Raw genomic sequence first — 26,184 nt, 5'->3', positions numbered from 1 at the left:
TTGGAACAAAACCGGCTCTGCCTTATTATACACGCGGTGCGCTTTCATTCGATTTACATTACCTGTAGGCGCGTGTTTGAGATCGAACTTCACCTTTAGATAAGGACACTTGTTTTTTTTTGTTTTATTTTACAAAGACCACCATCAAGTGTATAATCCATCAAGTTGGCGGGTTGAATAGCTTGTAACTAACAGTTGTTTATACGAATTCGTAAGCGTGAATAAAATTAACAGTTTCATTTTTGTATTGCGTGATGGGGAAAAAACAAAACAAGAAGATCAGCACCAGCAATATTGAACATCGGTGTCCAGACAATCCGTTGCAACCGAAACCCGTACCCTTTTAAATTTAAATAGCATTACAAAAAAAAATCTAAATCAAATGGCATTGTTAATTGTCTTGATTATTTGGCTGCCGGCGCTCCGGGTACTCCAGGTACTCCTGGCGTTCCCGGTGTTCCGGCTGAAAAGAAGAACAATCGAATTATTGATTGAACCATTTGCTTTAATTATATCTTTTAAAAAATGATTTTCAGACTCACCTGCACCAGCAGCGCCAGCAGCACCTGCGGTTCCCGTTGAACCTGCGGGACCAACTGCCCCGACTGTCCCAGCGGTACCGCCCGTCCCGTCTTGTCCATCCTGTCCTGCTTGTCCGAATGTTCCTGGGGTGCCGTCTTGACCGTCCTTTCCGGGAGGTCCTAATCAAACCCAATTCAAAAGAACGTGATTAGAAATTCAACCATTTACATTCTGGACATCAACAAAGACAAATTTTTACCTGGGGGTCCGGCAGCTCCCGGTGTTCCGTCCTGACCGTCTTTACCATCGACTCCGTCCTTTCCGTTTTGTCCAGCGACACCTGGTTGGCCTTTTGTGTGCAGCGAATTATTTGTTGATTACATCTTGTCAACATGATGATCTGAATCGTAAAAAAAATGATTACCTGTCGGCCCTGGTGGTCCGGCTACTCCGTCTTTGCCGTCCTGGCCGTTTTGTCCGGGTGTTCCGGGTGGTCCTGGCATGTGAAAGTGATTAATTAATCAAGGAGAGACACACGTTCAGGTAAGACGATAAGAACCAAGTGAATGACTTACCTGTTGCTCCAACAGTTCCAGGAGTTCCATCTTTGCCGTTGATTCCATTGGTTCCGTCTCTGCCATCTTTCCCATCATCGCCTTTTTGTGTTCAAAGCAAGAAAATTAATTGCAATTGTTCATTTTTTAAAAATGATTTTAAACCAACGATTTCATCCTGCCTATTTTTTTTCTCTATATACCTTTAGGTCCTTGGATGCCTTGCGGTCCCGTAGGTCCTTGAATTCCTTGAACGCCCTGTACACCTGGCGGTCCGGGAACACCTGGACTGCCTTGGGCACCGGTAGCACCCTGCGCTCCTGCCTGGCCTGAAACATGGACCAAAACAATTTAAAGGAAATAGGAACGACCATTAAGAAATTTTCATACCGGCATGTCCATGTGGTCCTGTAGGACCAATAGGTCCCTGCGCTCCATCCGTACCATCTTTGCCATCAGCTCCGTTGATTCCATTGATCCCGTTGGTACCATCTTTGCCTATACAAACACACAGAGAAATGCACAACATCCAATTTTCAAAAATCAAATTCAAGAATGAAGACCAACCTGCAGGACCGACAGGACCCGGTGGGCCGGGAGGACCGACAAGATCGTACAATAAGGTAACTGCTCCTTTCTCCTTTTTCCCTGGTTTTTGATTAGGATAAGCCACGAATGGCTTGTTATCCGAAGTATGATCAGGTGTGCGAGCTTGTACATCTACGTCAATCAAGTTTATGTTTTAACTAATAGAACTGTTATTGATTAATCAATGTACTTGGGAAATGTCTCACCTTGCTCTTCTTCAACAATCCCCCGATTTTTAAGGCCGATTTCTCTTGTCGGAATGGCAACTAGTCCCATCCGGGCCAGCGATAGCAAATTCCCCTGAACGTGGTTGGGCAATTTGAATTTCTGGTACACGTCGCTGAGCCTGTCTTCCCCGCCGAAATGTTTGCCCTGATGTACATCAGCCCACGGATCGTACGGTGGATACTCTGGAACGGGCAGCCATGACGGAGGAGGCGGACGAAATTGATTGTACGCATGGAACGGGTATTGATCTTCTTCTTCTTCTGCTTGGAGAAGTCGTTCCTGCAGATCTCGTTCGGTGGCCGGTTTCAGGATGACAGCGATCGGCTTGTACCATCCGAGTTCGTCGGCCACTTCCTCTTCCGTCCCATTTGCAGCTTCCATCGGATACGCCAGCGATCCCACCGTCCACGTTAAAATCAAGAGCTGTCGGTAGGTTTTGATTTGAAATTAAGAAAATCATTTGAACATGGTGAATTGAATTTGTTTACTAACCAAGAAGTTCATGTTGGCTCGTTTTGCGATCATCCAGCGGCCGACAACCCGACTCAGCTGAGGGCTCTGCGAACTGAATGCTTCTTTGAATTGGACACTCTTTATTCAGGGAAACGAGGAGAAACAGGGCGGGGACTAGATTCAACTTGTAGGCGGAACAACCGGTGAATAACACGCCTGAAGAATCAAAAAGAAGAAAGAAAACTTCCTGCTAGTTTTTCTTTGGATGTCTGACATGAAGATTCATTGAAACATCTTGACCTAGAGGAATTTTTTTGGGCTGGTAATCTTCGTTTCCCATCGCAATAACACTCCGAAAAGGATGTTTTAATTCTTTTTTTTTTTTTTTTTTGGCAGATGATTAGAATAAAAAAAAGAAATCATGCGTGTCTGTTGAACGAAACAACGGGAGGCCTCATCAAAACGTCTCGTATTCATAAAATATGGTAATGAAGCCATTTCGATTTTTTTCGCTTGTTAGTTCAATTTATGTTTGATTTTATGTGCAAGTTATGATATTTTTCAATTGTTCCTTTATCTTATAGGACGATTACGATAGATCATAAGCCATTGATATTTTTATATCAATCTAATTCATTTTATTTTATTCATTGAAAAATAATTCAGAACAAACAGGAGGCGCTTCTGATAAATACGATGTTTAATGCATTCATACAATCCAGTTTGCCAGCACTTGGAAATCTTGGATGGAAGTTTAAAATGCAAATGACGTTCAAAACGATTAACGACGTCCGGCCGCACCAGGGGCTCCTGGAGCGCCCGGTGAACCGGGTGATCCTGGTGAACCTGCCGTACCTGTTGGATTCACAAATGCATATTAGTTGGTAACTCCATTAGAATTTTTAAAGGTTTTTCTGTATTCTGTAATGATGAGAAATTTTGCTAACCTGATGTTCCAGTTGCTCCTGCAGTACCTGCTGCACCGGCAGGACCAGCGGCACCCGGATCACCTGCATCGCCAGCCACTCCCGGTATTCCTGGTATACCTGGAATTCCACTTGTTCCAGCCGTTCCAGGGACGCCTGGAATACCTCCTACGAAGTGGCATAAGAAAATAAAGGAAGATTTAAAGACAAACAAATAATAATTCAAATCATGGACAAAATGGATACCTGAGCCTGCTTGACCATCTGTACCGCCGGTTCCAGGTGTACCTCCCGGCCCGACTGGACCTGGGGAGCCTGCCTGACCGTCTTGTCCATCCTGTCCATATTGTCCAGTTTGTCCGGCTGTTCCCGACGTGCCGTCCTTACCGTCTTTTCCAGGTGTACCTGAGATAACAAGCAAGACATTGTTCCACGACATTAACTCATTATCTTTTGTTCTTTTTTGTCAATGCGTACCAGGCGGACCAGGTGGTCCTGGTTGACCATCTTTGCCATCTTTACCGTCCTCACCGTCTTTGCCGTCCTTTCCGTCTTGGCCAGCAGGACCTTTTTTGTCGAAAAACAAGACAGTCACATTCCATCAAAATATCTTTTGTTGAACAAGAAATTAACCTGGTGGTCCTGCAACTCCAGGTTGGCCATCTTGTCCGTCTTTTCCGAACTGTCCTGGAGTTCCAGTAGGCCCTTTGCATCCACAAATTTAAGACGTAAATTGACCAGTACTTGAATGTATTCTAATTTGCTTTTATAGTTACCTGCCGGACCGGGCCCACCATTAGTACCATCTTTTCCGTCCGTCCCGTCAGACCCATCACGTCCGTCCTTGCCATCTTCTCCTTTTTCTCCTGCATTGCCATTTAACGAACGTGATTATGTACACGCGTTAGAAAAGGCCAGCAAGCTTTACCTGGTACGCCTTGAGGTCCTGGTGGCCCGTGCAATCCTTGAATACCTTGCTGGCCTGGTGGCCCTATAGGACCAACAATTCCTGGAGGCCCAATCAGCCCATCACGTCCGTCTTTCCCGGGTATGCCTTGATTTTTTTTTTTACAGAAAACGATAAACTAAAATCGTTTCCCCGTTCAAAATAGATGTCGTTACCCGTGTCTCCTTTAGTACCCGGTGGGCCTGCAGGCCCAGGTGTTCCATCTTTGCCGTCTTTACCATCTCGCCCGTCGACACCGTCTACCCCGTCGGAACCTTATGTTAGAGAAGACCAAAAGGGCAGGGGGAATCATTTAACTGTGCTTAGACAGTGAAAATTTAATTTGGACCTACCTGGCAAACCTGGCGGACCTGCCAGATTGACTAACCACGGAAGCGGACTTTGTTTCTTGATTTTTTCGACAACTTGTGGCGTGCGGGATTCAGCTATACCGCCTATTGCATTCCGTGAAATTCAGTTAACGTTTAATCACAAACGAGAGATTGTCCTGAAATGATTTACCTGAAGCCAGAGGCCAACTGTGTTTGGAATTGGAATCCGCATTGATTTCACTCACTGCTTTCTTCGGTAGGTAAACGGCACCTGTCGTCATCAAGGACCACATTATTCGAGTCCATTGATTCTCGTGTAAATCGTCGTACGGTGAGGGAACCGCTGGAAACCGTGTATGACCTTATTAAACGAATTGTTTAATTAACAGATTGAATTGGTAGTCAAGAAATTAACTAACCATAATGATATGCAGGTGGTTGTTGGAGACGATGCGCCCATGGATCAAGTGACCAGTTCGGCGGGATGTTCCAGTCAGCAGGGAATCGAGAACCTGGTCGGTGTTTGACAAGGCCTCCGCTTTCTGATGATAAAGGGGTGAGTATCATCGCCATTGGTGCGTACCACCCATAATCGTCATCACCTACGAAGGTGTTGTTCAACTCTTTTCTTCTTTGTCCCTTCAGAAACGTTGTTGGGTAAGCGAAGGTGGTCGTTAAGATCACCAACACACAAAATGTGCCTACCTAGAATTTCAACAACAAAATTTTTTTTTCATCAATTAATTTCAAGAGTTTTTTATTTGAAAGAGATTACTATGAGTTTCATGACTTCCGGTCGTTTGGTTCCACACGATCGGCCAGCGTCCGCTAGGCAACTGAGCCCAGCCAGGTCGGACTGAGAATACTCTTAACTTTCTTGTTTCGTTCTTCAGGGCGTTGGTAGAGGCGGAGTTAAATTGTTTTCCCATTCGAGTCAGCCCCGCCTTCTCGAGTGCAAGTTGTTGAATCAGAAAGGCGTCACCACGTCACGTCAGTGGATGCACAAAAACCATGTTCTTCATATGTCATTTTCCTGATTATAATTTGGAAAATCCGGCGTAGTGATATCTTGAAGCTTCTTGTGGCAAATTCCCGTGATGGACGTCGTACGTTTACAGCCCAACGAAGGTAAGGAGCCGTTTTCCTTACCAGTCTTTAGATGCAAAATTTGTTATTACGTTATTACATCATGTACATTTCTGTGTTGGAACAGTCACCATTTATTCTTGTGATTGATTCACCATTGTGTTGTTGAACACTTATTGAAGAATGGCATTTTAAAGAGAAAGGCCATTCTGCCAATGCCAAAAATTCTTAGGATTCCATTTTCAGACTTTAGTTCTTCGGAACATAAAAGCACCCTTTACATACAAAATTTGTTACTGCATTATTAATTATTATATCACATACATCGCTGTGTTGGGATGGTCATCATGATTCTTGTGATTGATTTTGCCACTGTGTTGTTGAGCACTTGTTGCAGAATAGCCTTTTTCTTTAAAATGCCATTCTGGCAATGCTGAAAACTCAGGATTCCATTTTCAGACTTTAGTCCTTTAGAACATATAGCTAGCATGTAAAAATTCAAAAGTTTCCATTCTGATTCGAGTAATTCAATTGGGTTTCGAGTGAACTGCGACCTCATCTGACGTTTCGAAACTTGCAAGCAAACAGCAAAGTTCGTCTGTTAGTTTACCTGTCATTCGTCACCTGCTAAGATACCGCTAGATGGCTCTGCGTGGTTGTTAATTCCACCGATAGATGGCACTATAGAGGTTGTTATCCACCGTTAGATGGCAGTCACAGAAGTTATTAGTTCCACCGGTAGGTGGCACTCACAGATGTATTAATTCCACTGCTAGATGGCACTGATTGAAGTTGTTAATTTCACCGCACGATGGCGCCAACTGAAGTTATTAATCCCGCCGTTAGATGGTATGTATTGAAGGTGTTAATTTCACCGCTAGATGGCAGGCGCCCCGGTTGTCGATCCCACCGCTAGATGGCGTTTAGTGAAGTGTGCTATTCAGCCGCTAGATGGCTCAACAAAGTTCTTAATAGCACCGCTAGATGGCTCCCGCCGACGTTGCTCATTTTACCGCCAGATGGCTCTTAAACAAACCCATTGGCGCGCAGCAATTCGACCAGGGGCTAGAAAAAACGATACTTTATTTTCGTCGGCCTTCCATTATGGCTATGCGCATGCGCAGTTTCGAGTCTCAGCCACGCGATAGCAATTTAGTCTGCTAGTTCAGTGGATTCTCGTGGTTAACACATGTGTGCATTCTCAGCAAGTGTTCTTGTGTAAATTTGTGTAACTTTGGATAAAACAAGTGCGTGTTCTGTGTAAAGGAATCGTGTAGTTTCTCTTGAATGTTTCCTGTCATTGCTAATGGGTAGGTCAGTCGAGGTGTCAGTTGGCATTTCCTCAGCGTACGTAATACAGATTTATCTTTCAACAGCTGTCGGCTTTGATGGTTATGTTACCTCCATCTTAAAGTTTATTATTCAGGAGAGCCTTATGGCTCTATTTCTAATTCAGTGTGATATATTTACTAAGTTTGCCTTCCAATTCCAAACAAATCCATGACTTTAAGTGTATTCATTTCCTCCAACTAGAAGTTGGCCCGATAGGCTGTTCGGGGCAAAAAATCAGGCGCCCCGTACCCCGAAGGCACCGCCCCAAAATGCCTTCCCCGATTGACATTGGGCTGATACTCAGTCGGAGAAGAAAATGACACGTCACACTTTTATTTCCTTAATACTGTCGTGGCAAGGGTTGTTTGTTGATTAAATATATGCTAGTTTGGTCGAAATAAGAAATTTATAAATGTGATTAAAGCAATCGGTAACTGCTTTTCTTCAACTCGTTAATCCGGCAACGTTTTTCTTACCACCAGAAAACAGTTTTATTTGCAAAACAGTTTATGTGTCACGTTGCAGGTGTTTCGGCAGTGCCTGCTGGAAATCGATGTCGTTTTCCTGGGAAATAACTACCATACTATAGTTTCAGGAATTATTATCCCTGTTCAAGAATATTGGAATTGAAAAACATTTTCGTTAACTGTAGTTTTCTTCATTTTGTTTTGTAATGGTAAGTGGCCCGGTACTTCAACTATTATTGTTATTCAATTCAGGCTCTGGTTTTTCTCTACAGGCAAGAGATCTCCTTTCATCCAATGCGCTTTTCTCAACTCCCCACAAGAAAAAGCTAAAATCTAACTGTGATGATATTGCCTATTCTGCTATGCACAATCACTTACATGGTAAATATAATGAGGATTATTGTTTCTTCTTCAAGCTCTCTTAGAAAAATCGCTTCTGCTCAACGATAGCGATTTCTCTTAGGCTGAGGTGACTAAACCTCATGAGTCTTTCCAACTTATCGTTTTAATTTGATATGAAATTTTTTTCTATTTTTCACTAGATAATGAGCCATCTAATGATGTTTCTTCACGTAGAACAACAAGGTCAATTTCGCGAAATCAAGCACGAGACGTAGTTTCCGAAGAAATTTCAGCCACAACTAACGGTGTGGACAGTTTTCTTACCAAAAACAACTTGTCTACGATTGAATTAGCTGGCACTAATATTCGTCAAATTTCATCAGGGTCCCAAATCCCTCATCAAATACTCGCCACATCCAACACAATGCCATCGTCAGAAATCGTAAAAGTAAAAAGAGGAAGAGGTCGACCAAGGAAATATCCAAAACCAGAAAGTGTTCCAGCTGTCGGTAAATTTTCGCTATAGAAATTCTCAATCATTTACTTTTGCGAATAAGCAAAACAGTAATAATAATAAGCAAACAGTGTAGTAAAATTTCCAATATTATTGATAGTGCCATATACAGCTGTGTTGAATCAGCCTTCTTTGGATGTGTTGAACAATTTTCGGTTTCATAGTATGGATAGCGGAGCTTCGATAGCTGGTAAGATTTAAATATTTAACACAAAGTCGACCTGATTTTTTTCCCCAACTGCTCGCGTGAAATTATAGATTCCTGTGCAACTAAAGGACCAGAGGAAGTACCTTGTATGGAACAAAACTTTTCGTCGGGCTCAATACCACCATCAGATGAAACCATTTTCATAAGTCTGCATAATTTCGGTAAGCATTCTCCTGCGCCAATTGAGGGTTTTCATCTGTTTGTTTTATTTGTCCTGTTGAACATTGAAATCGTTATTCTGCATTAGGGAATTCGCTAAGGAATGACAAGCAGTGGGGCCCACTTTCATGTCGTCAGCCAGTCGAAGAAGAAATACTCGAAATACCAGACAATATCCACGAACCGGTCAAAGAAGTTCGTTTTGCTGAGACACTCCTAAAACAATCAAAAAAGATTGGCACCCACAATGACATCGATCTCTATGCCATTCCTCTTGTTAAACTGGGAAACCTATTCTCAAGTGTTGAGCGATTTACTTTCGGTGAAGCCAATAACCAGACGGAGCAACGTATAGCTTTGGTGTTCGGAGAAAATACATCCAAGCAAATGGATTTCATCAACTGCATCGCCAACTACGTCCTCGGCGTTGAAAAGGAAGATAAATTTCGTTTTCAAGTAACCCAATTGGAAGCTATCTATCAGGTGAACTGCATTAAGGTCTACACCTTCCATCATACCGAAGGATACCGCGTCCCTTATTCATTAACAGTAGTCGCTATGCCTAGTAATTATAGCGCTTGTGACTCGGAACTGTTCAATGACCAAAGAACAGCCAAAGAATTTCTCGAGTTCCTCAAAGATAAAGATGGTATTCAGGAGTTGGACATGATTTGCAACGTAACTGCTGTGACAGATGTCAGCCAGCAATCTTTCTTGTCCATATTCGGCAACGACGTCGATGGAATCGTCAGTACATGGCAGCCAATCAGTTGCGTAGGCGACACATCTTCGTGGCAAGAAACTATGCAGAGCTTTTTCACGTCTCTGGCAGAAAGAAAGAAAAAATCGCTGCGTTTAACCAAACAAGTTTTGGAAGAAAGGAAACAAATGGAAGCGACTGTAGATGGACTTCGACCACTCATCAAGGTCGGATGCGTGAAAATGGAAGAAATCAGCAAGACAAAGAAGATGATTGTTTTTTGTCAAGCACAAATTCAGTCGAGCGATGAAACTTTGGAAAAGTTCCAGGTTGAATTGACTCAAAAAGTGGACCTCCCTGCCGGCCAGTACGTGAATAATTGTACCCAATGCTACGTCACATGCGGCAGTAACTCGTCTATGAAGAAAGAAAATGAAGGCATGTCTTCTTCAAATCTGTCAGACTCGGTTGTCGCTGTTTCGTGTTCTGCCTGCCCGGGAAAATGCAACTCGGATATGCACGCTATTCAGCCTTTTCGATGGGTGTACGTGAAAAAGGAGCCTATCAATTTGTCCGATCCTGCCAATCAAAGATACGAAGCTGAAATGAAATGGAAAAGCATCAAATCAACTGGACGGGATTTGGTCGCTGTATTGCAAAGTGATCTGGTTGAAAACGGGACAATGATGTTGGAACAGTTTCAAACCATATGGAGGTGTATCCAGCGAATGAATAAAATCGCTCTTCGTGGGAACTCGTTTTTGACACAGAGAGTTTTCGACCTACTTTACGATGCCGAGCAACAACTCAAACAACTCGAGTTTGATGACGGGTTAGAATGTTTGAAGATATTGGAACATTGACGGCACCTTGGTTAGACGACGTTCCCCATTCATTTTGCATACGATAGTTTTCTTCGTGTCTGTTGAAATATCAATCCAGCACCGGTTTATTTTCTCGACAAGGAACCATTCTTCTGGGTCCGATCTCTTTTTTTTTTCTTTTCAAATAAACGTGTAAGGATCGTCGGTAAATCCATATCCTTTAACATGGCCATGTAGGTACCTTTTGCCCTCCATTTTTTATTTAAAACGTCCATTCTTATAACGGGTGACATGTGCCGATTCATTTTGTTTTGTTTTCTACTTCTTTCTTTTTCAGCCAAATCCAGATCTTTCTTGTTTACCTCGTTAGGGTCGTTTAATGAATCATACAAATATACAGTCGCAACAGGAAAAATAATAGAGCTAAGGTTGCATGGGAAGATCACCGCCTCGTTTATCTATTTGAGAAAAACAATTTTAACAATATTAGCAGATGTATTTAGATGTATTAAACTGTAACTGACCATTGTAACCTAATGTTCATTATGTAGGGTGTTGGTCGATACCGTCAATTTTTCCGATCTACCAGAAAAACACTGATGGATTTGAAATATTTAGTTGACTTATTTTGTGCTTGGTATTGCTTTGAAGTGGTATGTAGGTTGTACCTGAACTTTGAGAACTTTGAAAGGCCATAGCTATATAGCCAGCTCTGTGTAAAATGATAAAAATGCGTGACGGGAAAGGCCTCCTGCAAGAAATGTTTCGTTCATTCCACAGAGATACACCAGCATCCCTACAAAGCTGGGACATGGTGGCTATACCAGCTTTGAGCCAACTATCTGAAAAGAAAAGTTAACTTGCAATTGCTAGATCTTCAGTCCTGCGAGTGACATAACATTTCATCGATTCCTTGGACGAATTCATTGGATGCTTATGTTATTATTGGTACACAAATTTTGTTAAGCAAATGACCACTAGGCGGTAGTAAATTGTTGACAGCTTTACAAAGTCTAACTACGCCCGCCAGATGCTAGTCAAATTATTGTTATGAAAAGGTGTGTCAGAATTGTGCTTGTGCCGTAGGTTTTCATTTATAATAATGTAAACGTACGAGTGTAGTCGTGTGAAGCTGATCAATTCTGATGGATATCGAATAAAGGTGAGGGTTTAGAAATATTTGCTTGGATTATTATGTGTGGTATTGCTTTAAAGTGGTACATGAGTCATACCTGAAAAGTGCACTTTAACAACATTAAAAGGCCATGTTATACTAACTATCTATAGCTACCGTTTGAAACTGCGCAGATCTTTTATATCTTGTAAAGAAGAACATAGTTCATTTTTTAAATTTTCAAAATTTTTACTTCCGGCTTAAGATCCTGTTTGAAAATGCTTAATAACTCATTATCTGTTGGCCTGAACAAAAAAGGACCGACATTTTCGTAATCCTCGTGAAATTTGGGGTCGAATCCATGTGTCAGTAGAAAATACCCGAAAATCGTCAAAAATCGCAAATTTCCCTGAACTATAGTTCAGGAAAAATCGCGATTTTGGCCAAATTGGACTTTTCGCCAAAAACAGGTCAAAATAGGTCAGACACACCTTAAATTTCACGAGGATCACGAAAATCATATTCGTTTTGTTGTGGGCCCAGTATTTCTGGAGATATAGGCTACTTCCGGTCACTTCCGGTAATTTTTTTTTTTGAACTTGACAAAAAGTAATAAATGAACATTAATATTCCAAACATTTTAAGCATTTTGATCATGAATGAAATGGGGTGGCGGCATTTTTCGTGTTTGTTTTGCTATTTCACTATTGGTTGATAGCGCGAGTTGCATATACTTATAAAACTACTTCGTTAACAGAAACTACTAGCATTATGTATCACACTAATGGGAAGGTATACCTGAAAAAAGTATAGATCACAGCATGAAGATATACAGCGTGCTTTTACTATAACCTTATCATGCACGGTCATCTGATGTACAGTCAGGTTTAAAAAGAAGACTTTCTTTTGTTACGTTACGCTGTATCATACTAGCACACTACGGGAAGTTACGTCGTAATAATAGCTCTGAGGTAGAGCGTTCGACCACGGAATCGAAAGTCGAGAGTTCGAGTCGTGTCTGGATCCTCTGTGCGCGAAAATTGAGTTATGGTTCCCTCTGTAGACAATATTTCTTTGTACAAAAAATGAATCACTATTGTATTTATAGGTGACATTCCGAGACGGAAATATTAAATTGCGTTGGGACGCACAACAATATTATTAGAAGTGCAAATAGGTCTCCTTTAAAAGACATGGAAAAATAGTTACATAATTTACAAGATTCATGGCTCTATGGTTGAGCATCGGCGTCGCACGCCATAAACTAAGGGTTCAATCCCCTAAAGAGTCAAAATGAAATTAAATAAATATATATAACTTAAACTGTCGAATTAGATATACAATGCATGTATACAAATCAATATCATTAATGCACTCTAAGTTGTAGAATCTTCATGAAGTGAGATAAATGTGCAACTTTAAATAAACAATCAAGTCGTCTATCAAAGAAATATTCTCCCATGATTGGGAACAGCAAAAATTGAAAATATAATGGAAACGTCAATAAAATGACATTGCGATATAAATAAGGAATTGTTCATAATAGTGAAAAGGGCAGAGCAACTACAATAAAATTACAAGATCTGTAATTGTTTTTAAAGAATTTGTATTGACAATACTTATGCACAATATAAAGACGTGCAACTTTGAAAGGGCAAAATAGCCGATTTCAAAGTTGCTGTCAACCAAGGTAGGGGGAGACACTACCTCAGTTGACTCACCGGGGAGATTACCCGGTGCGTGGCTAAGAGAAGCCGGAAGAAGAGCGAAGGTCGCGGACAAGCTTTTACGTGAGCGATTAACCGTTAATTCGGATTTTTGGGTAGCCCCACAGCCCTCCAATGATATCATCGAACCATGGGGACCCCCACGTCCCCTTTCCGGACAGCGCACTCACAACCGTTTACTGCTGATCACAGTAGGGGCATGACCCCCTACGGGCTTATTAAAAATTTAAGGGAAACGGGGCCACAGAAAAGAAGGGAGCCCAGATATGCACTTCAATTTAAATATTTAATACCGTAATACGCGGGAATACCCAGGCGACTCATGGATGGAAATTCAATTCCGTACTTCGCATTATTATAACTTTTCGTCATCACATCCCAACCAGAAACCTTCGTAGGTTCACGATTGCTATTAATCTAAATTAAGAAAATAAAACATAGATTAGCATAAAACATTCTTATTGATATAGCTTACATGCACATAAATTCATCATCTGCCACATTCCTGTAGATTCCTGGCAGGAGCTTCTAAAAGGCCATGCAGTTGCAAATGATCACCATAGCCAAAACTTGATACGAAAGTTTGGAAGAACCCTTCGTGTTGGCCACAGAGATCTTCCATGGGCTTTCCGGTTGGACGTTCCATGCACAATAAAAAACAGAAAGGTTACAAAGTTGGTTGTTGTGATCACTGAACGTTAAGATAAACAATGTACCTGGTATCGGCAGTCTTGACGACAATTTCCATTATAACCTCATATCACCTCATTTTATGGAAAAAGAATTTGGTTGTATCACCTTTTCTGTCAACAGTAGTTTGCTAATGCGACATTGACTATTAAAATTAGAAAACTAAACAAACTCAGCGGAAAAGCGTTACCAGGCGGTAACAACTTGCATGTTGACGAAGAATCCCAGGTTTATCATGTACATGGCAGAATATCCACATTGCCTGGATGGTGCAATCCTTTGCCTAATCACACAAATAATAAGTAAAACATATTGAACTGAAATCCAATTTAACTGAAGTTTTACCAAACAGCCGGCTGGCACCTCTGAATTCCAAAACTATGCCTACACATTCATATCAAGCTTTTCCAGCATGTCTCACCTTTGGCATTTGTTTAAATCATTCCTTCGAAAAATTTTAATAAATGTAAATAAAGTAAATGATTAATATTTATGTGACATCAGAGTACCATTTGACTGTCAAGCATTCCATACAACATGGACATTTTGGAAGAATTAGTGGCAGCACGCAAGTGCTACAATTTGAATATGGGCTAGATGTTATAGTCGGCGAAGGCTCTCAATCCCTAAACTGAACCTTGCTCACTGATGTGCCAATCTATAAAATGATTACATCTTAATTAATGAAACATGCAGGATACTGTATAAAATTATAGTAAATGGTACAGAATGCTGAGTTACTAGAAATTTTGCCAGGAAAATCTCTGACTTACATGTGAACATAAGTCAGCTGTTTTGCATTCACAAATCCAGTGTTCAAGTAACCATATTATCCAATCCATGTCTGCCATGTCTTGGTGTCACATAGAAAATCGTAAAAATTGTTTTAAAAAAAGAGTATATTTTTTTCGATAGTGAGTTTTATTGATATCTAAATAACGAAAGTCAAATGTATACTCACAGATCTATCATTTTTCAAGCCAAAGAAGTCTTTTTTTTCTTAAGCCAAACTTTTTTGTGAAGAAATGAAGAGTTTTTACTGGCATTACTCATTTTCACTGAAGGATATCCTTGCAAACACACCATATTAGGAGCATTCTGGTGACCTGGAAATATATATGCCACTGTTATATAGTTAATGGAAAATAATTGTGACACACAACTATATTTCATCAACAAAAATGTATGGCAATCCGCTTTACCCCCCCAAAAAAGTATCGGCCTTTTTTCTGTTTCACTGCTATCGCCATCTACCTCAGATTTAACTATAAGCGTAAAATAAATGCAAACATATGCAAAATAAACAGGAAAAAAAGTAGCCACACCATTACACTTATGATTAAAATGCTTAAAATGTTTGGAATATTAATGTTCATTTTTAATTTTTTTTGCAAAGTTGAAAAAAAGAATTATCGGAAGTGACCGGAAGTAGCCTATATCTCCAGAAATAGTAGTCCAATACCAAAATGAATACGATTTTCGTGATCCTCGCGAAATTTAAGGTGAGTCTGACCTGTTTTGACCTGTTTTTGGCGAAAAGTCCAATTTGGCCAAAATCGCGATTTTTCCTGAACTATAGTTCAGGGAAATTTGCGATTTTTGACGATTTTCGGGTATTTTCTACTGACACATGAATTCGACCCCAAATTTCACGAGGATTACGAAAATGTCGGTTTTTTTTTGTTCAGACCAACAGATAGTGAGTTATTAAGCATTTTCAAATCGGATCTTAAACCGGAAGTTAAAATTTCGGAAATTAAAAAAATGAACTATGTTCTCCTTCATAAGGTATACAAGATCTGCGCAGTTTCAAACGTTAACTATAATAAATTAACATAGCATGGCTTTTTAAAGTTGGGTTTTCAGGTACGACTCATATACTACTTTAAAGCAATACCACACACATAATAATCCAAGAAAATATTTCTAAACCCTCACCTTTATTTGTTATCCATCAGAATTGATTGGCTTCACACGATTACACTCATAAGTTTACATTATTATTAAATAAAAACCTACAGCACAAGCACAATTCTGATACAACTTTTCATAACAATGATCTTAGTGACATCTGGCGGCCGTAGTTAGACTTTCTAAGGCCAGACTTTGTGAATATGTCAATAGCCGTCTTGTCGTTTGCTTAAGATAATTTTTGTACCAAATAACATTAGAATTCAATAGATTCGTCCATGGAATTGGTGAAATGTTAGTTAAGTTCTAGCAATTGCAAGTTGATTTTTCATTCCACATAGTTGGCCCAAAGCTAGTATAGCCACCATGTCCCAGCTTTGGGAGAATGCTATTTGTGTGCAGTGGCACAGGCTGTGCGTAACTACTATAGGCAAACTTAGAACATGTTGACTTGAGTGTAGACAATGGATTGCATAAATATGTCAGCTACAAATTACCAATGTATATTTTTAAACATTTACACTTACCTGACAGAGGAAATCCTCTGGTGCAGCTTAACTCCGTTGTTTTTCTTGTCTGCCAGGTTTTCCTTTTCAAAGTATATCTCTGTGGAATGGATGAATAGTTTCTTGTGGGAGGCCTTTCCGGTCACCCCACTTGGTCATTTTACACAGTGCTAACTATAAGAGATGTTCAGAGTTGAATTCAACCAACGTATTGTATTACTAACTGATATAGATTCCTACTAGTGGTTTAAGGTAAACTTTCATTTGCTGACCATTTTTTTCCACAAATAAACAGCTCTATGCCTCATGTCCCCACATTTTGATGCCCAGTTCATTCCTCATCTTCATTATTCTGGTCACTGTAAAAAAAAATATTTCATATCCCACTTACAAAAAACATTTCATGCACGTAGATATTAATATGTGTACACCATTACAATAAGCTGAATTTGAAGCGTCACGCAATCGATGTTGTAAACGGGTTGGCTGTACGGCAATCACTATGTATTCTCTCGCAGTAGTTTTTTTATACTAAAGAAGAAAATTTGGTTCTATGAGCAAAAAAAGATGAAAAGGAAAGCACCAACAAGCTAAACAGTAGAAACTATTAACTTACCAATCGTTCAAGCACAATATTTTACAACTTTAAAAAGAGAGCATTCAATTTCTATACACAAATCAAAATAGAATGGAGGTTATGTCTTTGAAGAAGCCCATACCTTGATTTAGGATAACTCACTTTCCAACTATTATTCTCGAAGGAAGCTTTTCCAGGAAGGACTTCGTTCAACCCTTGCTGGTAATTTCAGTGATCAATTCCTTGAAGTCAATGGGAATATTGTTAATTCTTTGTTACCATGAAATTTTAATGGAAGCCATTAAGGGGTAGAAATCCAGTAGCTTGTGTCAGTTCCAAATGCACCATTATCATGAAGTTTTTTTTCCTGCATAAATTTTATCCACAGCAAAGGGCTCCACATCTAATATGCCTGTATTAAACACATACCACAAGAAAGGGCTGGAAATGACACTGCCTGGGACACACGACACATATCCTATACAACCTGCAGAAAGAAATTCATATGTACCTTATGAAATCACTGAAACCTATTAACTCATTTGCGATATACAAAATTTGATACCATGTTCGGCTGATTTGTTTAAAACGTGCATGGCGGACAACTCGATAGTTTTTACGACCAAGAAATTCCAGGACAGCACTAGACGAAGCAGATGTAACTATGATGGCAACTGATGGTAATTTGAGTTTCGTCTATTTGACGCCCCTGAAAGCTATGACATAATAAAACAAAAGCACCTCTGAGATTTCTTTTGCATAATTTTTGTTTTGAATAAATCCATACAACCCTAAGGTCCTTGCTCCTTGATTGGGCTGATTTTACCTGGCAATCACGGTAATAACAGAACTTGCAGATGATGTCTTAGCCTTAACCTTTTTCTACGTCATTACAATTTAAAGTTACGGCCGGTTTACTTATAGGTTCCCAAAGAAACTACGTTTAAAGAAACAGCTGACGGCCATCGATTAACTAGCCTTCAACGTGCTGCCATCTAGTAAGGTCATAGTACGCATCCACTTTAAAGTTGTTTCCGAATTCGTTAAGAGGTATTTCCGATATTTGTTTTATACAATGGAACTTGGCGTTCCAGAATAATCTCTGCTGGCGAACAACATTATTTACGCCCACAACTTTCACGCCCAGCTACATGTTTACAACCACAATTCTAAACAATCTAATAACTTGTCCACGACCACTGCGCCGCTTACGACATTGCAGATTTAATTTTAATACGTTTAGCTATCGGGAACTTCGCATAGAACGTTAGTCGTTTAAATATCTGATCACTTTGTCTGTTTCCTGTTCCCAAAAAGCTTTTCTACTTTGATGAATAACACCAATGTAGCTTTAGATTTTACGTTGCCATAAATTTGTGCGCATGTGCAGCCAGTTGAGGTAAAATAAAAATAGACTATTGCTATAATATTATAGTTTGCCCCGAGTGAGGTTCGAACTCACGACCTCGAGATTATGAGACTCGCGCGCTGCCTACTGCGCTATCGAGGCTTATATATTAAATGAACTAACTTCAGATTGCTTATATTTAAGAAACTTATCTTTGAGCAATACTAGAATATCATAAAGTGCTAGATTAGTTCATTCGGTTATATAGTTCTCCTCACTGCATCCACACAAAATCTTTTGCATAATCAATATTCATCATTTTATTTCAAACCGAATTACATAAGAAGTTGACCACCTGAAATCAGCGACAAAGGGGAAGAATCGCGAATGAATGTCGGCTCAGTTGTGAAGCATTAACTAATTGAAATCATCAGGTTTAGAAGATTAGACAGTTACAAAGAGTCGCTACTTCTTGCAGTGACCTCTAAATGCTTTGGCCATTTCCAAGAAACCCTTCTTCTTGGATTTATTCTTGACGTTGACCACTTCATAGAAATGTGTGCCGACTTTCTTTTTCTTTTGATCACGATCGATTTTCCTCCTTTCCCTCGACGTCAATTTCCAGCGTGGATTCTCTGGCCGGTCGTCCTCGTTGCCCTTCTTTGCCGATCGCGACGTCGAAGAGACGGAAAACGCTCCGCTCTTCGTGATCGTTCTTGTTTTGAGTTTCAAAGTTTTATCTTTTTTCTTGGAACCGTCAGCATCGTCACCGTCTTCTTCGTCCATTCCATCGACATCTTCCTCATCGTCTTCCTCGTCGTCAAGCCATTCGCTGTCGTCCAGTTTAGAAGCGTTCGCCGATTTCGGCTCTTCTGTAGCTGTTGTGTCCACCGGTTTATCTTCTTCCTCTTCATCATCGTCTCCTTCATCTGCTGAGTGATCTTCGATCAATTCTGTTTGCTCCTCCAGAGGTTGAACGTCGTCACCTTCGTATTTCAAATCGACACGGATTTTGCTGAAATCCTGTGCCAATTTAGGCTCAAATTTCTTTTTCGTTTTGTCCTTTTCTTCTCCCGATTCATCGACAACGGCAGGCGACGGCTCTTCGACAGGTTTCTCCTGCACTTTTTCCGAGTCCGGATTGACGGGGGCGACGAAAAAAGGTAATTTGCCTCGTTGCCAATCGTTCAAGACCATTCGAGCTACGGCGTTGTTGTCTGGTTCACCACCTTTTAATAATCTGCCAGTCCGGCGAGCCATTTGGTCCAAGAAGTCGTTGGCGTCTTTCCAATCATTCAGCCGGTACACGCGGCGAAGATATTCTTTCTTTACTCTTTCTAGTACGGCCGGGATAAAGTCTTCTGGTGTCTTCAGCTTCTCCACTTGAACAACACCCTGAATAAATGGTGATGTCGTGTTAACGTCCCATCTAAGATTCGTGATAAATGTTACCTTCAACACTTTTTCTTCGTCCGTTTCTCCAGTAGGGAAGACGACACCCGGACAATCGATGAGAAAGATTCTTCTCATCAGAGTGATGTACTGCCAGACTTTGGTCTCGCCGGCAATTGGCGCCACTTTGCAAACTTTCTTGCTGCGGAGTGTGTTGATGACGGATGACTTTCCGACATTTGGGTAACCAATGAAACCCACACTGATCTGTTGCTTATCGCTGTGCAGTTTGCCGAACTGGCGCAACAAGTTGATAAGCGATCCTTTACCGAAAGGATGGGTCATTGAAGAGCGGAAGGCCATTGTTGGGAATTCGGCGCTCAGCGTCTTCACCCATCGTTGCGTAATCCAAGTGGGTACCAGATCCACCTAAAAAGAAAAAATTGATAATAGGGAACTTGACCTATAAAGTAAAAACGTATAACCTTGTTGAGGACGAAAAACAACTGTTTGTGGCTTTTTTCTTTACGAATGTACGCTTCGACTTGTTTGCATCTGGTACCCATGGGATCACGGGCATCCAAAACCTTTGATTTTTTAAGGGAACTGGAATCAAATGCATACAAAATAAATAGTAAGTCATGGTAAATTACCTGGATAATAACGTCAGAGCAATCAATCACTTTGTATAGCTCTCCCCAGATTCTCTTACTCAAACCAGCTTTCATGATCCACTCTCGGCTAAGTGCACGATCATCTGACAGCTCACGGACCAATGCTCCATCTTTTTCAATTTCATAATCATCACCGAATTTTTGAGCTGACGACACGTAGCTGTCCAAGTCACCGGTAGCGAGACTAGGACGTTTGCGCTGTTTCTTCGGGCCAAACGTATTTTCAAAACTTTGCGTCTCCAACAAGTGTACCCGGGCGAATTTAGAGGATTCCTTCAACAACGTGATGGGTAGCTTTGTTTGGCGCATAACCACCTGATAGGGATCTTTAATGGCTTGCCCAAGTTCTTCCTGGAATTTTTGTAGTGCTGATTGCCCCACCTAGAATTAAACTTCACTGTTTCACTGTTGTTTAAGAACTATAAGTTTTAGTTGTTTACATACCACTCTGACATTACCAAACCATCTACGGTTAGGCTCTACACGGGCAACAGTACCAGAAGGTACTTTGGACTGAAACGGTGCAGGGCGAACAATTTTGCCTGATTCATCACGTTTTGCCTTAAAGTTACGGTACATCTGCAATCTCTTTATTGTTGCTTTATCTCTGGCCTTGCTGACACCTCTGAGGTTGGATGTTTTTCGATCTGGGTTCATACTGTGTAAGAAAAATAACAGCAGTAAAGATTGATTACATTCTTCTAATACTAAATCATTTCAAAAACCTGTGTCCGGATCGGTTGAATCCATCTTTACGTCCGGCTTTCTTGACCGGATCGGTCTTACGTATGGTTCTAGCCATTTTTGGAAACAAGTGACGGTGGAATCTAGGTAACTTTAGAAAAGGTTGTCAATCAAGAAGTTCGGTGTTAACAATGGTTGGCAAATACACAACTTACCCTTCACAAGGCTTTTGTTTAAAATCCTTCACACAAGTAATTCAAACTATCTTTACAATAAAAAGAAACACAAAACAAAGTTTGTCAAATACTTCTGATTGAACGTCTCGTATGAAATTTCACACGTGTTGTCGTATGCAAGCGTCTGCTTGTAAAATGACGTCGAAATCAAGTAACGCCATCTATTCAGGCTTTGGTCAATTCAAATTTCCGGAAAATGAGGTAACGCCATCTAGCGGAATTATTTTCTGTAGCAGCCAGTCTACTGGTCCTAAGTTACCGCATATTTTACGCAATCTTCACTCGCACTCGGCCAAACCTTCCTTTGGCAATAACGATTTGTTACAAACGCTCATAAATCATCACTTAAAAAAAAAAAAAAAAAAAAACTCGCGTCACTGCCCAATGGCAAAACAGTTTGAAATCGTCAATCCTTATAAGGCCTAAGCGGCTTGGTTATTTTCCTTCTTACAAAGAAACGCTTGTGCAACAGCAATAGTAAAAAGAACTAAGAGATGTTTTCGGTCGTAGAGTTTACATGTCATGTGTATACAACATAGTTTACGAGGAACACATACAGGAGAAAAGAAACACGCGGACTTGCCTTCGTCATTTTCATTTTTTAAGTTTTCTTTCCTTCGCTTCTTTTATTTTGTATTTTTTCTTTTTCAATATTATGTGTTAAAAATGTTAAATGAATTTCCCGTTGGCATTTCTCTCTCTCTCTCTCTCTCAGCCAGGAGAACAAGAGTAGGATGTACTTAATAGTCAATTTTCACGCGACAATTAAACGACATGTTTCAATTATCCCAACCAAAACAAAACAAAAACAATTACCAAAATCAATCCTTTTTTTTTTTGTCTCTTAAACTAGAAAAGAATTACGCCAGACGAAATATGTATGTACACTGGGTGTCCTTAATTCTTCGCTCTTCCTTCCTTCTCGTTTTCACACGCACGAAATGGGAAGGGCCGTTTTCAAACCCTGGGTAACTGCTGTTGGTCGCCTTCCTCTTTGTTGGCAACATTGCTGTGAATGTTAGAAGCTCGGATGACTTTCACCTTGTCGGCGTGAGCCGTGTAGTGGAGCATATCGGTGAGGAAGGTGCGGCCGGACGAGCGTGAAGTCTGCGTCTGCGAAGTGAGCCGAGCAGAACGGGAAGATCCGCAGAGAAGTTGCCGATAGGCCGAACGGTATTGTCGATTGGAGAAGGCGTAGATGAACGGGTTGATAACGCTGGAAGCCCAGGCCAAGATGGAAGCCAGAACGTGAATGACGGGCACTTTGGTCTTTTTCTGTTCACAATTCAAAAAAACAATCGATCACAATCAGTCATCATTAAAAAAACAAACAAAAGGCGGGTGTTAAAAAGGAGACGTGAGTACGTTAGTGAAAGATGAGGGTGGTGTTAAACAAACCTCATCGTCGGCAACGTTGACCACCATGAGAGGCAGGAAGCAGAGCAGGAAGCAGCAGAAAATGATGAGCATCATGCGGGTGAGTCGCAGGTCATCGCGTCGCTGGTGTTTCTCCGACGAGTTCTTCTTGCTCTTTTTCGCCGATTTGATGACCGGAACGTTGGATTCTTCCTGTCTGTTTCCGTTCGATTCCGGGCTGTAATTTTGATTTGCATATATTTGTTTGTTAAAAAAAAAATTGCTAAAATAATTGCAATTTGTTTTGTACCTGTGTGCCATGACGTTACGTCTGGACTGTTTCACTTTGATGAAGATGCACGTGTACGAAACGATGATTGTTAAACAAGGTATGAGAAAGCCGAAGGCGAAGAAGAACTTCTTCGGCGATTTGCCATCTTCTCCTGGTAAAATGGTGCACGAAAACGTGGCCGGATTGAGGCCCAAGTCTCCCCAAACGCCCAACAACGGAGGCGTCATCATCAAGAAGCTAAACAGCCACGAGCTGAGGATCATCAGCACAATGAATGGCCGCCGGTAGATCTTATCATACCACGAAGGCGAAGCAATCAATATATACCTGTTTTTTTTTTAAAAGGAAAAATAAAAAAAAGGCTAGTCACACATTTACAACAACTTCAATGACAGACAGTCCAATTAAATTGTTTTTGCTCTTTTGGGAAAGCCACAATCTGTCTGCCCTCCCCCCTTCTTTAGATGTGGAGGCCTTACCGGTTGATGGTGATGAGGACCATGCTGAAGAGCGAGGCGGCTACATTTCCGTAGAAGAAGAATGGAAAGAGTCGACATAGCGTGTCGCCGAGGATCCACGACTCGTGGATGTAGCGCGACGCCGTCAGCGGCAGGTTGAAGGCGCAGAAGAGCAAGTCGGAGCCGGCCAGACTGAGGACGAACGCCGTCGTGGCGTGCGAGCGCAATTTACGGCTGCGGACCAAAGCCGCCACAGTCAGCGAATTACCTTTCAATTTGAATTTAAGAAAGAAAAGACATTTGTTTTATTTAACAAAAATTGGCCAGTTAAAAACAGCGGATGGTGGCACTTGAAAATGTTATTCGAATTAGTTGTCATTCGTAACGAGATCGTTAATTACGAGAACGAGTCCTAATTAGATGTGTGAAGAGCCCATTTCCATATCCGGAGCGGATGCTCGACTAGTTCGAGTGCTTTCGTTCCAATGATAAATCACAACAAATCGAATGCCATAACCATTTACACGTCACATTTTTTTTTCTGAATGGACAAACCAAACCCTCTAAGAAAAACTGCTAACTTGAAGAGAAAACAATAATTAGTATCTCCACTATTACGTGTTTTTATTTTGTATTTTGACTACGGGGATTTCAATGTAAATCGAATCGAGTGGAGATACTAAACGGGACCCACCCACTCGTTCAGGAATCAAAGAAAAAAACAGATGAGGCAATAAAAACAAAAACAAAAAAAAAATGAAATCCTAAACGAATGATCGATGAACCCTTCGAATTACGCTGCAGGGCGGTGAGGGAGGAAATCGATTCCAATCAAAAGCGGACAGCAGAAAAAATTAAATATTTTAGATTTAAAAAAAAAACCAAAGGATTAATTTTTTTTTAGACTCGTCATGCTCGTCACGATCGGGATCGTTTTGATTGCGAATAGAATTTTAGTTTTTTTTTTTTTTTCAAAATCCTCTCCGTATGTTTTTCCTTTCAGAAATTCTCTTCGTTATATCCCCCAAGCGTTCGGATGATGTATTCAAAAATGAAAACAAGTAACAAAAGAAGCGGCGAGAGTGGCAGTGCGCCCATCACGAACGACACTATTCCCGCAGGCCTTTTTCCTCTTCGTTTCCCCTCCCCCCTATTTTTAAAGGCCCCCGTTAATACATATTTTTTTTCCCCATTCAATATCTAACAACGTGCGTAGCTCGTCATTCCGTTTTTTTAGACACACACGCACTGAAGAAAACAAAGTAGACACGAAATACATTAATAGCCCCCCCCCCTCTTCCCCCCACGAAAAAAAAAAAAATAATAATAATATGAAGAAAAAAATAGGGACGTACCACCAATGCCGATGAGAACGAAGAGGATGGCGCAAGCGGCCGCAAAGTAGGATGCTTCACGCGGGTAGCGTATCGGATGAGCGGATGTGACGCTCTGGTTGTACACATCCGCTGTCGGCGTGTTATTCCATTGATTGGCGCTACTCGTCAGTGAATCCTCCATGATTATTAACGGATTGCTCTCTTATTCTTTTTTTAAAGCAGCGAGAGAAAGATTGAATATCAACAAATCGTAATGGATCACCCAAACACTTTTAAGAATCAATCATCCGGCTGTTTTGAATTTCAACTTTCTAATCCGGGAAATGAAGGTTTGGATTTTAAACGTTCGGGTTCGATTGGCGATTTAATTATCGGCGATATTTTAACAAGGCAATTGTTTTCTTAGCTGCAGGCGGTCACTATTGAACATAGAGAGAGAGAGAGAGAGCTCCGATCCAGACGATGGTTGGACCACGACTGACTCTCCTACACCGCAATGCCAACAGGCTTATATTCCGACTCCCATCCGGAGGGCTTTTTTTTTTCTTTATTCTTTTCAAAGGAATCTAAATATTTCATTTTTTTTTTTTCCTTAACTTGTTCCTTCTTTCTTTCACACACATATTTATATACATATAAGCTCGTATACGTATGTTTCCACTCTATACCCCAGTAATATATATACATATATATTTTTAAAGGTTTTTTTAGCCGCACACTAAAAAGATCTATTCATTTTCTAGAGGAGGGCGGCTCGACTTCCTTTTTCTTTAAATTCTACGTTCAATTTTGTATTTTTTTTTTAAATTTAAACTCTTGAAACCACTCGGGGCTTAATTGAAACTCTTGGGTGAGCTCAAATTTAGAAATGGTTGGTAGGCACTATTGTAAGTGTACAAGATTCAGAGGCGATACGTGCACCATATCTATTTAGAACAGCGAAATTTCAAAAGTTCGTCTATTTAAATAAAGTTTAAAAAAAAAAAGACTGTTTTATAGGCGTACATCTAACGTACCGCCTCGTTCGGGGTACAAATTACACGATGCGCATATCGTGGGGAAATGATTCACTTCCGTTTCCACGAATCCCACGTACACACGCAGCCGCAAACCCTTATTGTTTTCTTTTTTGCTTCGTGGAAAGAACAAAACAAAAACCTCATGTTCTTTTTCATCCGGTCAACTGATTTTTTCTGTCTGTACATGTTAAGATATTCCGTGAGAACTAAGAAACAAAAACAAAAGAAAATCAGTATGCATCCCCCAAAAAGATGTGTGTGTGTCCCTCCTGCCACGATGCCTATCACAGAGATTGTCTTACCTTTAAACATTGATGTCATCTTGTTTTTACGATAGCCATATGACTGATGTCTCTGAATAAATCGGATAAAAAACATTTCACTGACACATTTTCTCTCGAACTTCTCGTGTCTTAACGACTACACCGCCGCCTTTACTAACGTCGACGTTTGACAAATCATCGTGCGCGTGGGACAACCCCGAGGGGACAATTGTCGTTATTCAACAGATCATGTGATATGGTGATGTGAGCTGTCGTAATGTCATCTCTCCCTCTCTCTTATATTCAACAGCATTATTTTCTCGCCACTGACGTCCGCGGTGCTCACTCACGAACTTCTTTTTTGCGGCCCAACTCTTTTCAACGCGACGCAGCCAAGAAAATCAGCGGGTGGCCTTCAT

General features: G+C 40.7%; 5 protein-coding genes, 1 long non-coding RNA gene and 1 other non-coding gene across 13 annotated transcripts; 1 reads left to right on the top strand and 6 right to left on the bottom strand.

The window, feature by feature from the left end:
• Positions 1–389: 389 nt before the first annotated feature.
• LOC130685857 (fibril-forming collagen alpha chain-like) lies at positions 390–2,411 on the bottom strand. Its single transcript, XM_059494124.1, has 10 exons — positions 2,385–2,411; positions 1,844–2,315; positions 1,644–1,796; positions 1,467–1,574; positions 1,286–1,405; positions 1,098–1,184; positions 947–1,018; positions 782–871; positions 543–701; positions 390–463 (listed from the first exon to the last, which is right to left on the bottom strand). Exons 1-10 carry the CDS (start codon positions 2,394–2,396, stop codon positions 405–407), a joined length of 1,332 nt encoding a protein of 443 aa, XP_059350107.1. The 5' UTR covers positions 2,397–2,411; the 3' UTR covers positions 390–404.
• A 629-nt stretch (positions 2,412–3,040) lies between these two features.
• Positions 3,041–5,463, bottom strand: LOC130685844 (collagen alpha-1(II) chain-like). Of its 2 annotated transcripts, none has more exons than XM_057509131.2 (12): positions 5,320–5,463; positions 4,969–5,246; positions 4,740–4,910; positions 4,571–4,672; positions 4,394–4,492; positions 4,200–4,325; positions 4,048–4,137; positions 3,905–3,976; positions 3,749–3,838; positions 3,518–3,676; positions 3,293–3,439; positions 3,041–3,200 (listed from the first exon to the last, which is right to left on the bottom strand). In XM_057509131.2, the coding sequence occupies exons 1-12, from the start codon at positions 5,334–5,336 to the stop codon at positions 3,127–3,129; spliced, it is 1,425 nt and encodes a 474-aa protein (XP_057365114.1). In that variant the 5' UTR covers positions 5,337–5,463; the 3' UTR covers positions 3,041–3,126. The 2 variants fall into 2 exon arrangements, with proteins under 2 accessions (XP_057365114.1, XP_057365113.1); XM_057509130.2 differs by having other exon boundaries at positions 3,048–3,200; positions 4,969–5,254; positions 5,325–5,455.
• Positions 5,464–6,814: 1,351 nt separating this feature from the next.
• LOC130685830 (uncharacterized) lies at positions 6,815–10,621 on the top strand. Of its 5 annotated transcripts, none has more exons than XM_059494272.1 (8): positions 6,815–6,945; positions 7,169–7,643; positions 7,707–7,815; positions 7,977–8,081; positions 8,160–8,285; positions 8,391–8,480; positions 8,549–8,659; positions 8,746–10,621. In XM_059494272.1, exons 2-8 carry the CDS (start codon positions 7,641–7,643, stop codon positions 10,218–10,220), a joined length of 2,019 nt encoding a protein of 672 aa, XP_059350255.1. In that variant the 5' UTR covers positions 6,815–6,945; positions 7,169–7,640; the 3' UTR covers positions 10,221–10,621. The 5 variants fall into 5 exon arrangements, with proteins under 5 accessions (XP_059350255.1, XP_057365091.1, XP_057365092.1 ...); XM_057509108.2 differs by having other exon boundaries at positions 6,816–6,945; positions 7,169–7,397; positions 7,493–7,643; positions 7,977–8,285; XM_057509109.2 differs by having other exon boundaries at positions 6,822–6,945; positions 7,493–7,643; positions 7,977–8,285.
• A 5,762-nt stretch (positions 10,622–16,383) lies between these two features.
• On the bottom strand, positions 16,384–17,531 carry LOC130685881 (uncharacterized). Its single transcript, XR_008999722.2, has 4 exons — positions 17,272–17,531; positions 16,986–17,193; positions 16,567–16,925; positions 16,384–16,488 (listed from the first exon to the last, which is right to left on the bottom strand). It is a non-coding gene; the product is annotated as an uncharacterized LOC130685881 (long non-coding RNA).
• Positions 17,532–18,143: 612 nt separating this feature from the next.
• Positions 18,144–18,216, bottom strand: Trnam-cau (transfer RNA methionine (anticodon CAU)). The gene has a single exon. It is a non-coding gene; the product is annotated as a tRNA-Met (tRNA).
• A 143-nt stretch (positions 18,217–18,359) lies between these two features.
• Positions 18,360–21,153, bottom strand: LOC130685831 (uncharacterized). 2 transcript variants are annotated; one of them, XM_057509114.1, is made up of 7 exons: positions 21,020–21,153; positions 20,846–20,955; positions 20,565–20,778; positions 20,100–20,501; positions 19,932–20,033; positions 19,507–19,875; positions 18,360–19,449 (listed from the first exon to the last, which is right to left on the bottom strand). In XM_057509114.1, the coding sequence occupies exons 2-7, from the start codon at positions 20,920–20,922 to the stop codon at positions 18,520–18,522; spliced, it is 2,094 nt and encodes a 697-aa protein (XP_057365097.1). In that variant the 5' UTR covers positions 20,923–20,955; positions 21,020–21,153; the 3' UTR covers positions 18,360–18,519. The 2 variants fall into 2 exon arrangements, with proteins under 2 accessions (XP_057365097.1, XP_059350256.1); XM_059494273.1 differs by having other exon boundaries at positions 20,846–20,947; positions 21,027–21,045.
• Positions 21,154–21,547: 394 nt separating this feature from the next.
• On the bottom strand, positions 21,548–24,949 carry LOC130685849 (protein trapped in endoderm-1-like). The gene is made up of 5 exons (XM_057509135.1): positions 24,502–24,949; positions 23,168–23,414; positions 22,707–23,015; positions 22,439–22,634; positions 21,548–22,315 (listed from the first exon to the last, which is right to left on the bottom strand). Exons 1-5 carry the CDS (start codon positions 24,662–24,664, stop codon positions 21,998–22,000), a joined length of 1,233 nt encoding a protein of 410 aa, XP_057365118.1. The 5' UTR covers positions 24,665–24,949; the 3' UTR covers positions 21,548–21,997.
• Positions 24,950–26,184: the final 1,235 nt, after the last annotated feature.

This window comes from Daphnia carinata, chromosome 2, assembly GCF_022539665.2.
Source record: "Daphnia carinata strain CSIRO-1 chromosome 2, CSIRO_AGI_Dcar_HiC_V3, whole genome shotgun sequence".
Taxonomy (NCBI): Eukaryota; Metazoa; Arthropoda; class Branchiopoda; order Diplostraca; family Daphniidae; genus Daphnia; species Daphnia carinata.
The sequence above is the reverse complement of the archived record's forward strand: the minus strand, read 5'-3'. Positions and strand labels throughout refer to the sequence as shown.

Excerpts from the sequence above, each read along its gene's own strand:
- LOC130685857 (XM_059494124.1), bottom strand. Across the intron at positions 1,797-1,843 it reads ATTTCCCAAGTACATTGATT|ATGTACAAGCTCGCACACCT; the intron begins AATCAATAACAG and ends TGATTGACGTAG. Across the intron at positions 1,185-1,285 it reads ACCGCAAGGCATCCAAGGAC|AAAAAGGCGATGATGGGAAA; the intron begins CTAAAGGTATAT and ends TGCTTTGAACAC.
- LOC130685830 (XM_057509108.2), top strand. Across the intron at positions 7,816-7,976 it reads TATGCACAATCACTTACATG|ATAATGAGCCATCTAATGAT; the intron begins GTAAATATAATG and ends ATTTTTCACTAG. Across the intron at positions 8,481-8,548 it reads TAGCGGAGCTTCGATAGCTG|ATTCCTGTGCAACTAAAGGA; the intron begins GTAAGATTTAAA and ends GTGAAATTATAG.
- LOC130685831 (XM_057509114.1), bottom strand. The coding sequence starts at position 20,922 with ATGGCTAGAACCATACGTAAGACCGATCCGGTCAAGAAAGCCGGACGT. Across the intron at positions 20,502-20,564 it reads GGTTTGGTAATGTCAGAGTG|GTGGGGCAATCAGCACTACA; the intron begins GTATGTAAACAA and ends GTTTAATTCTAG. Across the intron at positions 19,876-19,931 it reads TGTTTTTCGTCCTCAACAAG|GTGGATCTGGTACCCACTTG; the intron begins GTTATACGTTTT and ends TTTTCTTTTTAG.
- LOC130685849 (XM_057509135.1), bottom strand. The coding sequence starts at position 24,664 with ATGGAGGATTCACTGACGAGTAGCGCCAATCAATGGAATAACACGCCG. Across the intron at positions 23,016-23,167 it reads GTCCTCATCACCATCAACCG|GTATATATTGATTGCTTCGC; the intron begins GTAAGGCCTCCA and ends AAAAAAAAACAG. Across the intron at positions 22,635-22,706 it reads CGTAACGTCATGGCACACAG|CCCGGAATCGAACGGAAACA; the intron begins GTACAAAACAAA and ends TCAAAATTACAG.
- LOC130685844 (XM_057509130.2), bottom strand. Across the intron at positions 3,977-4,047 it reads TGGTGGGCCCGGTCCGGCAG|GGCCTACTGGAACTCCAGGA; the intron begins GTAACTATAAAA and ends GTGGATGCAAAG. Across the intron at positions 3,839-3,904 it reads TGGAGTTGCAGGACCACCAG|GTCCTGCTGGCCAAGACGGA; the intron begins GTTAATTTCTTG and ends TCGACAAAAAAG.